Below are 18,409 nucleotides of genomic sequence, written 5' to 3'. Positions count from 1 at the left end.
ATTACCATCTCTGCGGCACTTCTGCCTGCTCTAATGAAGGGTTTGATGCATACCAGGCTTAGATGTATTTGCTGTGGATTTCTATAAAGATGGAAAACTACAGGATGAAAAAAACAGACCTACTGTCATTAATCTGCAATTTCATCACCACCTACTCTCAACATGTTGGTTGACATGAAGAGCAGTTAGATTTTCTATCACGGGATGAGCAGATAAAGACACACAAATATCTATCAGGAACTAATTAGCAGTTAAAACCTAATTTAAGTGTCCTTCTTCTATTCCTAACTGGATTATAGTGCCTTCTTTGATACAGTTCAGAGCAATGACGTTATGAATCACTTTGAACTGTTTTGCATTTGTGTTATTTCGTCAATACTACAGGCATTTTGGACCATGCATGGCTCTAGGGATGGCATTGTCGGTGTCTCAACACTGACAAAGGAAGGATTGAATTTGTTACAGATATTCATGGTTACCAGAGGCCGAATCGAGGGGCATATAGCACAAATTTCTGGAACCTACCATCTCCTTTTTTATATAAAATTCAGTGCCTCAACCAATTTATTCTGACATTTTTATTTAGTTATGGCCCCAATTACTTAAAAAGGAAAAATTGAAAAAAGAAAAGTTTTCATTCCAGGCCTTTAAAGGGGTAACCCTAACCCACAGCATCTGATTATTTACACATTTGATGACTTACATGTATTTCAGTGACACTGATTATGTGTGACTGTGTATTTAATGATTGTGTAAGCAAATCACAAATGAATAAAGCACAAAAAGGATAATAAAACTTGTAATACTGGTAATGCATTTATGCAAGAGCAGAATAATTTCAACAAGTGCAACATTCCCAGTAAGTGGAATGGCAAAGAATGGAGGCAATGTGAATGGATTCTCTTAGTAGAAAGAATGGTACTTTTTTAGAGCACTATCAGTGCATTAAGCAGAGTGCTAGTCTGCTGCACTATTCCAAGCTTTACTTAAATTAACAATTCATTACCTCAAGGTAAGGACTGAAGCATTACAAATTTACCTCAGAGGATGTATGAAGAATTAATCTTTTAACCCTGTGGATAGAAAAGCTTTAATTAACTTTATTTGTGTATTCTGAGATGTGAGGATGAAAAGGCTTGGTTCACTTGCAGGTAGCTTTGGGTTCTTTGAAGTTCTAAAAGAACGTATTTAAATCAGTCAGTGTTGTTTGTATCTTATCAGTCCTGCTGCAAACTAATGAGGCCACGCTGTCAGTAGGGATGGAATGAATAGCATTTACACAGCAGTGGACTCACTGATTCAATGCCAGTGACAAGAGCATTGTCATCTTCAGTATCAACTTGAGAAGGATTTAGTGGAAACTGTGGGAGAGTGAATATCGGACTTCATCAGTCATCTGGAACATGACTCCAGTGCTAATGTCTGCTGGATGTGTGATGAGGCAATTGTTTGATTTCACAATTACAAATGAATAAAGCAATAGCATGTCAAAGTTGTGTTTACAGCTTGTTGCTTTGCCTTCGAGTGAAGAAAAATCAATTATTGCAACATCAAATGAAGCTGAACTATGGCAGGAATAAATTATTGCTTTTGCCTTGATGCAAACTTTAAACACTGCTAATGAAAGAAAACATCAAGGGTGAAAATGTTGGTGTACATTGTTTATTTTGTTCTTTAAAACATGGCTGCAAATTGTCTATTTAATTTAAACATTTAATATTCAAAGCACTTGTCCAAATCATTTATTTACAGCCATTATCCAGCTTTTGAAGCTGTTTACAATTCTTACTGGTCCTATAGAGGTGATAAATGACTTACTACCTCTTAAAAAGTTTCCTCTTCCTTCATATAGAGGATGTGGCTCAGTCTGTGAACTTTGTAAAGAATAAAGTTAGACTACAGACTGTATAACCATTAACATGCCAGCAGCACCTGGGGCTGTATACAGATGCACGTTCCTGTTTCCTTTAATATTCGTCTCCCCCAGCTCAGATCTGTCTTCCTGCCTCCATCAACAGAAGAGCACACCTCTCTGTGTTGGCTGCAGGAGCTCTTTGGGAAGTTTTGGACAGACTGGAAAGCCATTAACTGGGATATCTTGCACGTGCCTGCACTGAGTCAGCCATCCTGTGGAAACTCTTACTTTATCTGTGTCAAGAATGATGGTTGAAAGAACCGAAATGTCCTCTAGGGTGCTCTTGCAGTGGAGCAAACATGATGACGTGCCCTCTAGGTTGCCCTTTAAGTAGAGAAAACTTAATAAAGTGCCTTCCAGGGTGTCCTTTCCATGGAGAGGATGAGGTCAGGCACTGTCTAGGGTGTCCTTCCACTAGAGAAAGTGCCCCATCAGGCTCTAGGTTGCCCTCCAAGTAGAAAACACCTGATGAGGTGCCCTCTAGGGTGCCCTTCAAGTAGAGGAAACTTGATGAAATTCCCTCCAGGGTGCCATTTTAGCACAGTGCCATCTAGGGTGCCCCTCCAGCAGAAAAAACTTGATGTGCCCTTCCAGTGAAGAAAACAAGATGAAGTGACCTCTAGGGTGCCCTTCCAGCTGAGAGAGAAAACCTGAAGAAGTGCTTTCTAGGATGTCCTTTCAGTGGAGAAAACTTGATGAAGTGCCCTCTAGGGCACCCTTCCAATAGAAAAAACTAGATGTAGTGCCTTACGAAGCCCTTCAAGTAGAAAACATGATGAAGTGCCCTCTAGGGTGCCCTTTTGGTAGGGAAAACAAGATAAAGTGTGATACAGAGGCCCTTACAGGGGAGAAAACATGATGAAGTTCTTTCAAAGGTGGCTTTTAAATTACAGAAATGTATTGCAGTGCAGTGGACTGCCCTACATGCTAGAAAACTTTCTACATTCAGGGACCCCTGCCCCATTGAATTTTTTTGAAGTTATCATCTGCACCCTACATATTTTTGTGATCTCTAATTCTGTACCTTATAACTATTCTCATGGCACTGATTTGTCCAAAACTAACACAAACATATCACCATGGTGCTACAAAAGATCCTATTTACTCTCTAATCATGCTATTCAACCTAAATTAAGGCTAATGAAGTGTCATTTGTTTTGCTGATTGCATCTGATAAAAAAAATCATTTCTGTTTGTCCTGAACAGCCCGAGAAGCCTACTAATGCTGCTTTTTGCACTGATTATGCAATTAGCACAGTGGGAAAAGGCGATACAATCAGTGTTTCTATTCAGACCTTTACAATGGCCTCAGAGGGGAAGAATACATTGTTTTTCGTCTCAGCTAAGGCCATGTTAAAATAGCACAAAATATGCGATCCAGTAATAACAACGCCTGACTATTTTTGCTTGTTCAGGCTTTATCAAACCTCTCATAAACAGCTTTGAACAAGTGTGTTAATCTTGAACAATGGGGGAAGTCATGACTCAAGCAGCTAAAAATAATATGGAAAAAAATATCTGGACACAGTCTAGATATGGATGCATGTGTGTGTGTGTGTGTGTGTGTGTGTGTGTGTGTGTGTGTGTGCGAATGTGTGTGTGTGTCTGTGTGTGTGTGTGTGCGCGCATGTGTGTGTGTCAATACATGTATAGGCATTTTCTTAATGGTAAAAGGTCAGTAGAGAAAAGCTGCAAAAGGAGGAAGCACCTGTTCTTTCTCTACACACACACACACACACACACACACACAAACACACAATGTGCACTGTGTCAGTTTAAAACAAGATTAAGAGTCTACAGCCATGCTAGTGGATCTGTAAGACTGCATTGACAGAGCTGTGCTCATGGATGTATTAAAAGACCTGGATAAAGCGTTCAGGTCTGGGCCCTGTTCATTCCTATAAAAGTTGATCAGTGGCACATGAAGTAAAAAGAGATATATTTTCATGGTATGAAATTACCCAGATGATTGGAGAGGCTTCCGCATCATTGGGCCAATAGAGCCACTACTTCTGGTTCTGCTAAATTGAACAGAGATAAAATGATTTAATCTTGCAACTCCTCTAGACTTCTAAATGTAATCGGACCAAATGGATTGGATTGTGATTATTCAAAGCCTGTCACACTTTCATGGGTGTTTGGCTGCGCTTTAAGCAGGCTGATGTCAGCATTCTAACATGCTCACAATGACAATGCATTTTGTAATGACATATACTTTAATGAAATTATTATTTCTATTTTTTCTGACTTGCACTCAGTTACTTAAAGTTAGTTTTTCATGGTTATGTCCTGCAACTTGACTGGCTGTTCTCAGATTGGTTAGTATAAAGAGTAAATCATTTGGGGGAATTTATTGTTGATTTGCTGGGAATAGCTAGCCTAGCCTAATTCAGTAAATAAGGTAAAATGAACTGATTTGTTTTTTTAAATAACATGCTTTTTAGTATTTTGGCTTGGGAGAAGCCATCATATATTTTCATATTCATGAATACATTTTCAAGTATTTTCAAGTCAAAAGGCTCAAGTTGAAGTGAAATCAGAGTAAGTGGTGTCAAAGGCTTAATCTCCTAATACACCTTAAAAGGTCATTTGTAGGAATACTCTGCAGGCTGACATAAACAGTGACAACTGTGGCTCAGAAAAAGCTTAAATAATTCATTCTTTACTGCTTATATGTTATTAATTGTTTTGGTATTTTGCCTTTGGAGTTGTTTTCTGACTTTTTTTCTCTTACCTGTCACAGATCATCTTTTGTTTGTATGTAAAGGTTGGAGACTTTATTGTGGTTTTCATTATAAAAGAACTTGTACATGTTTAAACACACTCACCACAACATGGTGTCAGGGATGAAACACAAACACTTACCGGGGGTGTTCTCACATTGAGCTATTGCTGGAATTCACTCTGTTTTGTTGGCATTCACCACTTAACTGCAAATGGAAGAACTAATTGAATTTATAGCAAACCACAAAATGCTGCTTACAGTTCATTTGCAAACATGAGCCACGCTTTTCTGTTGCAGTTGTTGCTGCCACAAGCATAGTTCTGTATAGGAGGTTTTCACTTTTGTGGGAAAACATGTTAATTAGTAATACACTCCTTCTGTGTGCCGCTGTGGAAGCTAAGAGGCTGTTTTGACAAAAGCTTATTGGTGGCGTTGGGAAGACCAAGGTGCTAAGTATGTTGTACTTCTTCCCGAGAGAGGCAACGGGAAGAGGAATTTCCTTTCAGGGAGCATTAAAGAAGCAAACTGTTATTATTTATCCTCAAGCTCAGACTGGCTTCTGTTGTGCTGCTGGCCATGAGGGAACCAATTTCCACTCATCCTGAAGAATGCACAATTTCTCTGTGCGGAAAAATGAGAGGTCCAGACTCAATACATCAGTAATCAACCTGCCACTTTTATTGAAAAGTGTTTGCCTTCAGCCTCAGCATCCTATTCTTAGCCACTTTGAGTTTGTTTATTGCTTGTTTGCTTTGTGAAAGTGTGGTGGGAAGGATGGAGGCTGCCTGGGTGCAAACCATACTAAGCACAGGAAACACCAAACACTCCAAAATAATAAGCTGTTGTCATTTAACCCTTTAGAACCTTGAGTACATACATATCTTTCAAAAACATTGAAGGCAATGAGCAACTCAAGTAGAAACAACCTAGAAATGAGCAAGACATTAGTAAAAAAGTACAAGAAAAAACAAAAAAACAAACAAACAGTGAGGTTAAAAACAAAAACATGGAAATGCCCAGGAAAACTGCTTACAAAAACTGAAAATGATATTCTAAAAATTCTGTAATTCTGTCAAATAATTTAAAATATATAATTATGATAATAAGAAATATATTTTTCTAGAATTTTAAAAATAATGTTCTAAATCTACTTATGTCTTAGCAAATTGTTCATTGCCTTTTTCCATGTTTTTGAAAGAAATCAAACCAATTTGTTCAGGTTTTAAAGGTTTAAATACTTGTGAAAATTGTCTGAAAGACAAATGATGTTGATCCAGGTTTCTAAGGGTTAACAGACACAGGCAATAGCATCTGATAATTGTCAAAAATGCCTGCAAGTGAAAATTGGTTTGGAGCACTTATTTCCACTCTGAATGAAGGAATATTAAAGAATGATCTTAAACATTTTTTTTAAAAAATGCATTCACCTCAACATATAGCTGATATTTACCTGTATATTAAAATTAATCATCATCAATTTAATATACAAGACATCACACCTGACCTGTACCATCAGCAAGTCAATCTACATAGCATGATAAATTGTTAGTATCTATTAAAGGAAGTAGTAACGAAGACCCTTGGAGGCCACTTTGTTTACTGCCGGATATTTGTTTACATTCAATTAAATTCTGGGGGAAAACAGGAAGGTTTTGCCTAATGAAGCCTCAGTTCCTGTCGGGCTTCTGCTTAAATTAATTATAATAATGAGACAAAAAGGCTGAAGTCTCAGACAGGCTTACTGTGGTTTCATAACGATGCTCGTGTGTATGCACGAGTGTGAGTGTTTGACTGTGTGGTTGTGCAATCACCCTCTTGTTGGTATTCATGTCGACAAAAAAACTTTTGTTCTGATTGCGAACAACTTCACCTGTGACTAAAAAAAAACACACACACAAGCACCTTAGAGCATGATTACAAGCTTCTTGAAATAGCTTTGAAAACTGTGATTACATACATTGAATATACATTTATAAGAGACAGCGATTAAAGTCAGATTGACTTCTACAGCTTCTGGCTGTCAGTGGAGGTTGTTATGCAGCAGGTATCATCTTTAATCACGCTTTCCCAAAGGCCGAAACATGACAATTTTCTGTCCATATTCTGCACTTTATGGTGCTGGGTAGTGTTATTTTAGCAACTTGCAACAAGTTCTCATCGCAAGTCATATATTGCTGCTTTGTCAATGGACTTTTGCGTTGCTGTTGATGTCCTGGGATGTTGTAACCAAAGCTGGGACATCAACAAAACCACATGGTTAGGATTTGGCAACAAAGGCACAGGTGGTTAGTCTGAGGCAAGAAAAGTTAGACGTCATAAGGTTTTGAAAAACACATCATGGTTTGGCTCTACAATCATATGGGAAGTGAACACCAGGTTTGTGGTTGAAAGTCCAAGGTTTGTTGGACTCATCCACCACCTTGCCACCCAATAGGGACTTTTCAGCTTTTAATAGTACATTGTTATCAGCAATGTTTCAACCCAATGCCTTCTAGCAGTGTATATGGCCGCAATGAGTTCCATCCAGCCCATCATTAACTGATAACCCCCATCTGCATATCATACGGCTGTGCCAGTTGCGGTCCAGCTGACTTATAACGTATCATGCAGCCGGGACAGGTTCCATTTAGCCCTGTTATAAACTGATGCTGCCCAGCAGTGTGTAATACCACCAAGAAAGGTGGCTTTTGGCGTCAGTATCTTACACCAAAATCACTGACAAAGCGGTGATATAAAAAGATATCAGACTGAGAATGGGCTGCAACTTAACACAGGAACAAAGATAAGGAATTATTTTCTCAGGTGCCAATCCCCTGGCGTATTATAACATCGCAGCTAATTCTGTCTGGCAGTGTTCTCACCTGACACAGCTGCATTTCACTCACACTAAAGGAGCCTTTTGGTGTCACAATCTTATGCCAAAAGCACTACCAAAGCACTGCCAAAACAGCTGTATTTTCAGTTTTTAATGAGAACAGGGTAAATTCAAGCCATCCTTTGCCCTGCCAACTAATTTCCCTGTTAGTTAGCTCAGCCTTTAGGACAGCTGGCAAGGATGAAGATTTGCAGGATGTGAAAACACTCCAAATTTGCAGTAATGCAATACTAAAAATATGTTTTGCATTCGGTGTAAAAACACCATAAGATGAGTTTGAGAAAAAAATCACTCAAAAGTAAAAGGCCAGCTTAGGCCAATGTAAGTATTCAACTCATGTAACATTTGTTCTTTTAGGCTCTGACCACCCTCCTGCTTGCTTTCTGTGTTTTTACTATTTAGTCTGCAAGTATCAGAGGATGATGATCACCATTCCCGAGGGACTTATCTCTTTGTAGAGCAGCACATTCTCCCTTTCAACAAATGGACAGCTGTGATGAAAACCAGAATGACTGGGTCACCAAGCATTTTAAAGAGAGACAAAGAGAGGGGAAACGGGCGGGCAGACAGACAGCTGGATAACAGGCAGAGAAGACAGATAACAGCAGGGCAGAGAGCAAACAGACAGATGGAGGAAGTGTAGATACAGTAGGTAAAGATTGACAGGCTCTTAGAGGAGCTGTTGGCTTTATATTCTTCGAAAAATGAGAAAGGGAAAAGACAAGGTCAATAATGGACAAAAAAAGGCTAAATAGTGTTCATTTGGTGTTTACCCTGAGATGAAGACAGACACAAAAATGAAATGAGCTGAGTGAAGGTAGAGGAAAAACAGAGTCATTTATGGAAGCTGTGTGTCGCCTCAAACCTCCGCCGGCACACTGTGCTGTCACTCTCAGATGACAAGGAAGTTGGGAGAGTAAATACACGCAGGGAAAGAAAGAAAATGTGATTGTGCGATTGTGGTGAATAGATATTAGAGAGGCTGCAGAAAAAAAATAAAGATGAAAAGAAAACACAATATCAAAAGAAGAAAAAAGAAAACAAATGAGCCGGTGAGGAAGAAAGAGAACAAAATGAGCCCACCAATCTTACTGCATGTCTTCCGCCTCCGCCCCTCCTGAGTCTATTATTAGCTTTATTGGAAGGATCTTGGTTTATTGTTCCACTTATTGATTTAAGTGTTTAAGTGCTGAAGTGCTCTGATTAAGTACAGTACAGTACACAACTTTATTGTTTGTATCTCTGTTACAGTATATCTTAAAGGTCAGAACAGCAGCATTTTATCTGTTTCTTGTCATTTTAGTGCCTCTTAACGACTTCTCAATAAACCAAAGCATTCGTTTTTCAAATTTATAAAAAATAAGATGGCAAGAATTTAACAAGTATTAAAGACAAAGGTCTAACCAATTCTGTTGTGAATCGAGCTGATTTATTGCTGGTAGGAAATGATGAAGTGTGTTTAACACAAAGTACAAAAGCAATTTTCTACCATCCATGACATTTGTTGCAGCCAAGTGTTGATAGGTCACTGAATGAATAAAAATCAATCTATACCAGGGTGAGCTCCTGCTTTCTGCTTTAGTGAGCACGTTTACTTTCTTTGTAGGTTGGTGTACAGTAAATAAGTTAAATCATAATGTATACATGTTAAAAAATCCAACTGAAATTTGTGAAAGTATTAAGAATAATGTCCTTGGTCTATTTCTTCTCTGCAAAGAAAAGGCAGAATTCAAGATCAGGAGGAAAAAGCAAAATTAGTTTCCTTGGAAGAAGCATGCCTCATTGTAAATCCTTGTTATAGGAAAATATAACTGACCTCCTGCTTTGCTGAAATACCGCAGTTCACATTATATGCATTTCAAAATATTAGCTGTGTGTTCATCTCTCAAAAGCAACTGTTCCTGGCAGATTTGAAACTACATGTGCCACTTAGAAAAAGATGAGTTTTTACTGGGACCAGGATGTAAATGGCATTCTTTAATGATTTTTTATCAGTCTATCACATGACTTAATCTATTTAATCACTATTGTGAAATCTATTTTCTATCAGTTTTGCTTGTATGAGCGTTCATAGTCATATTCACCAAACTAAAACTGCACAGATACTCAATCCCCCTGGTATATCTCATAATTATGCAAAGGGCACCCTTTGTTGTTTAAATGTGACGCACGGCTCAAAAAAACATTGTAACACGCTGTTGTGAAACAGTCATGGTTTGGTTTAGGCAGCAAAGCCACTTGATTAAGTTTAAAAAAAAAAAAAAGATTGTGTTTGGTCCCAAAATAAGTATGCTTGTTAACATTATGTGGCATAAATACGTCAGTGCATGATGACAGTGGGTACTCTGCACAAAGTTACATCAAAACAACTCTGACATTTGGTTTCATATGGGACACAACTTTGATCTCCTGGATGACAGTTGTTTGACTCATCCACCTCTACCCCCTCCCACTCTAGTAAGGTGAAAGCCCAGTGCATCTAGTAAAGATGCCAAAGCTTCCTTTGGCGTTGATATCACATGGTGAGGAGAGAGTTTGACCCCCTGGGAATAAGAACTGATCATGATACTGTACGAGGGCAATTTTCTGCCAGATTGGGTGCTTTTCAAGGTGCAATTTAATATGCCAGTGAACAGAACATAAATGTGTGCATTAGTTATGTACAATGATTTTTTGTAATGAATTACTTAAACTCCAGAATCACCCAGGCTAAGGCATTGTAATTTCAGGTCAAAAGTGTTTTTTTCCAGTGTGTTTGAGAATGACAGACTCTGCTTTGTACAACAGGTCTCAACTATTAGTGAATTCCATTCATAAAATAAAATAAAAACATATACAATGCCACAAATTCTCTTGAATCCCTCGTTCATGCCATATGAGAATGAATCTTTTTATACAGGTGTTTTTGTATGAGGCTCAATGTGGATAACTATGCATTTAATTCAAGAAGCTACAAAAAAAGGATTTTTTTTAACATTTCATCTTTAGCATTGAGCTGTAGAGTAACTGTTCATACTGGCTGATATTTAATTCAAAGTGGACTCCAGGCAGTGCTCAGGACACTTTAATAATAAATAAACCTGCCAGCCTCCATAATCTCTTGTTTGGACTTGTAATTGGTGTTGGAGGCAATGAGCTGAGGGTATCACATGTCTATATTTGTGTGTGTGTGTGCGTGTGTGCGTGTGCATTATTGTTCACACATATCCATATTTAATCCCTATAAAGTGTCATGATTCAATGCTGAGTAGCAGCTGAATCTCTTTCACACTTCAGGGCCGATGAAACTGCAGTAGAACTACTCACATGCTACGCTATAGCTCCATTACCACACTGCATGGAGCACTGAGTCATAGCTCTCCGCTGTGTAAACATGCAGTGCTTGTATCGGAGAAGAGCTGTGCAGAAAAGAGTTTGGTGTGATGCCATGCCATGTTGGACGGCACTTATAAAACTCGAGACGCTCAGTTTAACCTCAAAGCCACCTGGCTGCTCTAAGCACCCTTTGCATATTTTCTAACTATTCATTGTCTGTATAAGTGTATCAAGGGGAAGGATGATTAGTGCTGCAGCCACTCAAGAAGTCTTTATTCATTTTATGTTGACTTAATTTAGTCAATTAAAGGATGATATTTTTATTAAGGATCAATATATCTATTGATTTGCTCTGCACTGTTTATGTCTGATGTAACCACACATTTATCAGATGAGCTCAAGCACCATGTTACAGAGGTGTACATTTGGATGGATTTTCACCTGAATGTTACTGCATATACACCATTCATTATTTTAAGTAGGTTTGCTGGAGCTTGAATTCATACTGTTATCTTCTGCAGAAATTAGATGTTTCAATCATAGACTGTATAATCAAGTTGGACGACATGACGCCATAGTGGCTGCCTGCAGGTTAGAAACCTTGCCGCCTGGGAAATGGGACATGGGCCAAACAAAAGAATCAAAGTACTTCTCAGATAAAGATTGTCTCTGCCAATTTAAGTAGTTCTTAACACTCTGAGGTATGTTCAAGTGTTACATTTTTTTCTGATATGGTTGGTTATTTGATGCTATGAAAAAAGGGTTTGATGCATGATTGACAGCTGTGTGTGCCAAATGGTGTGTTTGCATTCAATCACGCTGCTCTAATTGGTCAGAAGGTGGAAACTTGTATACCACGGAGATCGCTACTGTGCAGACTTTGGCTGGAAATGATGCTCTTAGCATCAGATACAGACACACAGAGGTTCCTTTCATAGCAGGTGGAAACAAAACCAGGTGGCGACAGTTGTAGACACAACAGTAAACAACCCAACTTGTCAATTACCACTGCGTTGTCAGTGGACATTAGCATCAGACAGCAATAGATGGAGAGAAAACCCAGTTAAGGAAACCATCCAGCCAGCGGCAGTTTGTAACAGCTGTTTGAAACGGTGCATTTCTTTTGAAAAAGGAGGTGTATTTAAAAAAGACACAGTGTGTGTAACAGACATAAACTTCATCTCACTGCTGCACAACCAGCTGCCCAGTGAGAACAAATAAAGCTTTTTCTAGATTGATATTTGAGTGGTTGTTTTTCTCCCTAGTACAAATGTAGAACCAAATTACAATTTCTGTGGTTTCAAATTAGCAGAGCTACACCACAATTTTTGGACGCACCTCCTGATAGCTGCAGAAATACCCCCTGTGGTATGCTTCACATATCCCTGGTTTGGAATTATGTGTCTATTCTATGTAATATAATAGCTGATGTTTCTTTTTCCAAACTCTCTTTGCACTGATATCCATAAATGTGGTGATGCTGCTGGATTCGGTCACGACTGGATAGATAGTCTGATTTTAAACTATTACTGCAATTTCCCACATCTAGCACCATATCTTTCTGTTTCTGCTTTTTGTTTTTGTCATCACCATAGATCAGCAATAATATGAAAATGTAACGTGTCGATCTACCGCTAAACCAGATACAAAAGCCAAAATAAATGTATACAATTTATTAATATTTATACATATTTTGAAAAAAAAACTATAGGATATGTCGGTTATGTTGAGCAAAGAATGTATGATCATATGCAAAAACAAAATCTGCTTTATTGCACATGCCGATGTGAAGACAGGGACATAGAGAGTAAATAGGTGAATTGTTGAGATAAATTGTTGAAAGGGTGCATCATGGATTTTATCATCCAAACACGTGAATATGAGCTGATATTTTGTAATCTACATCATTCTAAAGGTTCTTGTCAAAGTGTTATCCTCCCAGATGTCATTAAACCTTTGAAACATGTGCATTAGTCTCATACTGCCCTCTACTGTTAAAGGCACAAACAGTCTCCCCTCTTTTTGTGAATGGAACAAGTTGCCCTGCAGCAGCAACAAACTGCCCTGAGGACTACTTCGGGGGTTGGGCTGTTGAAGCTGAGGCTGTATGCTGTAATATCTGTGAAAGACTTCAGTCCTCTTCAGACTGTGTGAACTCCATGAAGTGATGGATGGGGATGTTTGTGGTCTCACTTTGATGAGGGTCTGGGATGACAGAGCATCTCCATTTGAGTGAGACCATCAATACGGCTGTCTTCTCTCCTGGGACCTGATGTAAAAGCCATTTACACCAGTACTGAACTATCCTTAACAATCAGACATCAGAGAAGGAAATAACACAGCGTGTGGCTGATGAAGAGAGAGAGATCACTCAGTGACACGCAGGCTGTCTAAATTTGGCGCACCTAGTTAACATGCAAAGTTGATATGAAAATGGGGACATCCATGGCAGTGGTATGAATGTGAATTTTGTCCTTGTGTCTTTCAAGGACGTAGCACATTCATCTTCCTTTGTTTCAATCAGTAGATCTGCCACTGAGAGGTCAAGGACAGCATAATGATACAAGACAAGCCTCTTATTATTTATTTTTATTATTATACAACAATAAGCCCCATGCTGGCCAGTCCAAAAATAACATCTCATGTATAACGGCCAACATAAATATATCTTGAGTACATAAGCTCCTGTGCAGCAGGAATCAGCAAAACCAAATATCCCATATGTTCTCTTTGATAACAACCCACTTATGATAGCACAAGCTCTACAACAACATTATAAAAAGATTATGTCTAGACATTTTACAGGTTCTTACAAAAGGGTTGCAACAATCGTGAATATGTTACTGTTTTGTTTAAGAACTGAGCAACAGCAGGAAGGACGCTGTCAGTACCTTGTTATGCTTAACCAGGTTACAGAATACAAGTAAGTAAGAATTGTATTTAAAAGACAAAATATGAGTAACTGTATTCCAGTACAGTAACTGTTTAAATTGGTAGTAATCTAGATACAGCTAGACTATTGTTTCTAAAGAGAGCTCTAAACACACACACATATATATATATATATATATATATATATATATATATATATATATATATATATATATATATATATATATATACACATAATTACATAATAACCTGAACGGCATAACGCATTTATTTGAAAAGAGAAAATGACAAAATGACAAAGCTTTAAGACTATGTAATCAGTGGACACTTGGGGATGTGTGGTATTAAAGATATGGATTCTGTAAACTGTCAGTATTGTTTCTTTGGCCCAAAACATATATTCAGTTTCATAAAGAAACAATAACATGCTAATTTAGATTTTCTGTTCCCCTCATTTGCATATTAGATTGTGTGACAAACTTCAGGATGACATCACAATTCTACATTCTTAGTTCTAAATTCCACAGAGGCTCTGAATACAGCCGCATCTGAAGATTCTCCCTCATTTGGTATCTGAAAACTCGGCTATCCAGACCCTCTGAGAGACATATATTTGTTCACTCGTTCAACAAACCTGTTTACTGTTTTCGTCTTGTTCAAAACTCGACAAAATGGACACCCACTTCATTTTTGAGCAAGTCAGAAAGATGAGACCGTCCTCTTTCTCAGAAAAAGAGCGGCACTGCTACCTAGCAGAAGTAAGTAGCTTTGACTGTGAAAATGTACTGTTTATATTTAAGTTAAATTGTATACAGTGTTAAAAAAGGTTACTTTTGAAAGGTTATGGGTTATAGATTACTAGCTACCCTATTAAAAATGCAAAAATGTAACCATTTTGATTATTTGATCAAATTAGTGTAACTTGACTTTTCAAACAAATGTTTTACATTGGACTATACAACTGAAAAGTCCTAAAAACACAATTTAAACCAGGCAGGGTTAATGTCACAACAATACTTAACACTGCTTACTGTCAAACATTCCTCAAACATTTAAATATGACTTGAATCAAGATTAGAGATGTAAAAATTTAAAGCAACAGAATGAATGTTATCATATAAGCTTTTCACTTATATATATATAAATATTTACACTCAGATGTAACACCTTTGTAATAACCAACATTTTGAATAGTAACTTATATAATTACCTATTTTTCTCAGTAAGTGTAACCAATTACAATTACATTTGTGTTTTGATTAAATTAAGTAATGCTGTAACTAGTCACTCCCAACATTGGTAGCATAGTACGGTGTTTCTTTGAGCAGCTGAGAGCCCTCACTGTAACAAATTTTCTCATAAAATGATGGTTAATTACTGACAGCTGAAGTGTCCTACCATTATTTTACTGTGTCAACACCGTAAAGTAATTCACCTGTATTTGTGTTTCACTGTCTTAACACTTGACTGTTTGATTTTTACATTATTTTTGCCTGCAAAAAGCATTAAGATGTACAGTGTTTTAACATAGCAGGCCTTATATTGTTGTCAGAATTTGACTGTATTTGTACAGAAATTTCTTACAGTGTATCTGTACTCAATCTGTGTTGCAGAAAATGATGCTGAGACAGTTTCTGCTCATGAAGCACCAGGATCAACTTCCTGACTATTTAACTGTCAGACACATGAAGACCTGGCTGCTGACACGAAGAAGCTTCCTGGAGGAGTAAGTCAAACTGATCCTTGACTTATACACTTATAGAAAACACAGTATATAAGAGCTATTTTACCAATGTATTTAAGTTGAAAAGATTAAAAAACAAGGACTTTTTCACTTTTGCAGGTTTCAAGAAATAATTGAGAGGACAGAAATTGATCATCTGTTCATGGCTGAACTAGTAAGTAATCTATCTACAGACTTGACTTTTTAAATGCCAACTGTACAGCATCATGTGAAATTAGCTACATTACTGTGAGACTAACTAAAATATGATGTTGACAGGCCTGGACGACAGCGAGACACTTCTGTCTCCATCAGATGGAAGCAGAGCTCCTGGAAGAACTGGACAAAGAAAAGCGTCTCTCACAGCTGCTCGGCAGGATTGTCACACTAGAAGGCCTTCAGATGTTTGTCTCACTCATACACACAGCAGCAGAGGAAGACGTACAAACCTTCCTTCAATCCCTGAACAAGAAGCTGCTGAAAATCTTCAGTGGCATTGAGATCAAAGGCGGCCTGGTCTCTGCAGGAGACACCAAACCAGCAGAGATCTTGCAGCTTGAACAGAGTACTGCACCCTTGTTACCAAAGGTAGTAGACATCGCTCTCAAGTTCCTCCTCGAGGAACCACAGCACGAAAACAAGCGTGAAGCTGCCAGTGCTGAGATTGGTAAACTACTGACTAACTCAGCAGCTCCCTGCCTCTCTCTGGCTGGAAACATGTCCAAAACGCTTCTGCTTCGCCTCTGCACCATGTACGCCCGGTACATGGTCAAAGCCATCTATGAGAGGTTTGACAAGTCCTCCAAGTCTTTTCATCTAATGGACTATGATGACAGCTATCACACTGCCAAAGAAGGCACCATTTTTGCTATCCAAGACATGGGCTATGAGGTTCAGTCTGATGCATTCAGCCAGGCTCACCTTCAGCTGGAAGACGGACTTCTGGAGGAGAGTGAGGTTTCTCCAGAGGTCACTTTGGATGAAGAGATTGACACTACGTCAAATGATGTGACTGAAGACAATACAGAGGCAACCCTGGCTCAGTACTCTGCTGTCCAGAATATGGACCACGAAGTGCAGAATAATACATCCAGCCAGGATCACCTTCAGCTAAAAGACGGACTTCTGGAGGAGAGCGGGGCTTCTCCAGGAGTTTATCTGAATGAAGATTGTGACACTTTGCCAAATGATGTGACTGAGGACAAGACAGAGGAATCCCTGGTTCAGGACTCTGCTGTCCAAGATATGGACTTTGAAGTGCAATGTGATGCATCCAGCCAGGCTCACATTTTGCTGGAAGAGGGACTTCTGGAGGAGAGCGGGGCTTCTCCAGAGGTCGCTTCCACGGAGGAGCTGGAAAAGGAACTCCAAAATACTGACACTTTGCCAAATGATGTGACTGAGGACAAGACAGAGGAATCCCTGGTTCAGGACTCTGCTGTCCAAGATATGGACTTTGAAGTGCAATGTGATGCATCCAGCCAGGCTCACCTTCAGCTGGAAGAGGGACTTCTGGAGGAGAGCGGGGCTCCTCCAGAGGTCGCTTCCACGGAGGAGCTGGAAAAGGAACTCCAAAATACTGACACTTTGCCAAATGATGTGACTAAGGACAAGACAGAGGAATCCCTGGTTCAGGACTCTGCTATCCAAGATATGGACTTTGAAGTGCAGTCTGATGCATCCAGCCAGGCTCACCTTCAGCTGGAAGAGGAAGGACCTATTGAGGAAAGGGAGGCTTCTCCACTGGTCTCTCTTGAGAAGGTGGCCACCACTGTAAGCCCACTCGATGGTAGTGAGGACACATCTTCAGCCAAACTGGAAACCAGAGAGTCTTCTCCAAAAGTGATTCAGGACACACATGCTCTCAGACTGGAGAGCAATGTTATTGTGTACATGGATGATGAGCTGGAAGAACTACAGGAGGAGGAAGTGACAGGAGTAGGTTCCTTCTTCTGTGGTCTCTGGAAGATGGTGACATGCTGCTTTTGTGTTTCCACTGAGAAGTAAATTACAGCAAACCTTTTGCTGTAATATTAAGAGCATTAAATAAATACTGTTCATTTTCATTCATTAATAATATTCTCTGCATTGATTTTTTTAATGTATTGTTTTTACATTGGTGTCAATTTCAGTAATTTTTATGAAGTTTATTGAGAACAAGTTAGACCTTTGAAACCTGAACTCACATCACATTTTTGTGCTGATTTCAGACACCCTCACAAATATTTAAATCTTAGAACCTTAAGCGTATTGGTTTTCTTTTGAAAATGTAGGGGGAGAAGAGGCAGAGAAACCTCTTATGGCAATTGAAAGAAATTAATAGATTTTGACATTTTTTTAAAGACAGGAATAATGTCCCGTAAACTTTATATCATAATTAATTATAATCTATAATGTCTTTAATTATATATTTACAAATGTTTTACAGAAATATTATTTTTTAAAAACTTTTTTTTTCACGTTTCCAGCTTTCGAAAGCAACTTTCAAAATAAAATCCTAATACTTGTCATTCAGCATTTTATTTCCTAAATTAACCAATATGTGAAACTAAAAATTCAGTTGACTGTACTGGAAGGTAGATGTAATCATGTTTCATATGTTCATATATTTTTTAAATACATTTTGGCTGTGTATTTAGTCGACTAAACACTTTCCTGCTAGCAGCTATAGTGAGGGCTGAGGAATGAGGAACATTTGTTTTACATGAAGAGTGCTAATATGTCTCTGGGCATCAGAAGATCACAGACTTACACTTAAAGCTGCACTACCAATATTTTTTGAGGAATAATGGATCACATCGTTATGTCTAATGCTGAAGGCAACACTCAAATTGAAAAATCCACGGATAACTGACAAGAATTTCTTAACATAAAATAAATTTTACTTGCATTTTGCTGCTGACATTGTCCTTGCACCATTTAAACCAATAAAAAACCGACACTATCTAAGTTGCAGCCAATATG

General features: G+C 38.4%; 1 protein-coding gene across 1 annotated transcript; it reads left to right on the top strand.

Moving 5' to 3' along the window:
• Window positions 1-14,393: 14,393 nt before the first annotated feature.
• Window positions 14,394-17,452, top strand: LOC148186016 (uncharacterized). Its single transcript, XM_088072343.1, has 4 exons — window positions 14,394-14,480; window positions 15,336-15,448; window positions 15,566-15,620; window positions 15,725-17,452. Exons 1-4 carry the CDS (start codon window positions 14,394-14,396, stop codon window positions 17,450-17,452), a joined length of 1,983 nt encoding a protein of 660 aa, XP_087928469.1.
• Window positions 17,453-18,409: the final 957 nt, after the last annotated feature.

The sequence above is a fragment of the Plectropomus leopardus genome, chromosome 21, assembly GCF_026936395.1.
Source record: "Plectropomus leopardus strain MGB_pleo_1.0 chromosome 21, ASM2693639v1, whole genome shotgun sequence".
Lineage (NCBI taxonomy): Eukaryota > Metazoa > Chordata > Actinopteri > Perciformes > Serranidae > Plectropomus > Plectropomus leopardus.
This window is presented reverse-complemented; position numbering and strand designations above follow the sequence as displayed.

What these genes read in the sequence shown, in the direction of transcription:
- LOC148186016 (XM_088072343.1), top strand. Translation starts at nt 14,394, where the DNA reads ATGGACACCCACTTCATTTTTGAGCAAGTCAGAAAGATGAGACCGTCC. An exon ending in CGAAGAAGCTTCCTGGAGGA is followed by an intron (nt 15,449 to 15,565) that starts GTAAGTCAAACT and finishes TCACTTTTGCAG; the next exon opens with GTTTCAAGAAATAATTGAGA. An exon ending in ATCTGTTCATGGCTGAACTA is followed by an intron (nt 15,621 to 15,724) that starts GTAAGTAATCTA and finishes TGATGTTGACAG; the next exon opens with GCCTGGACGACAGCGAGACA.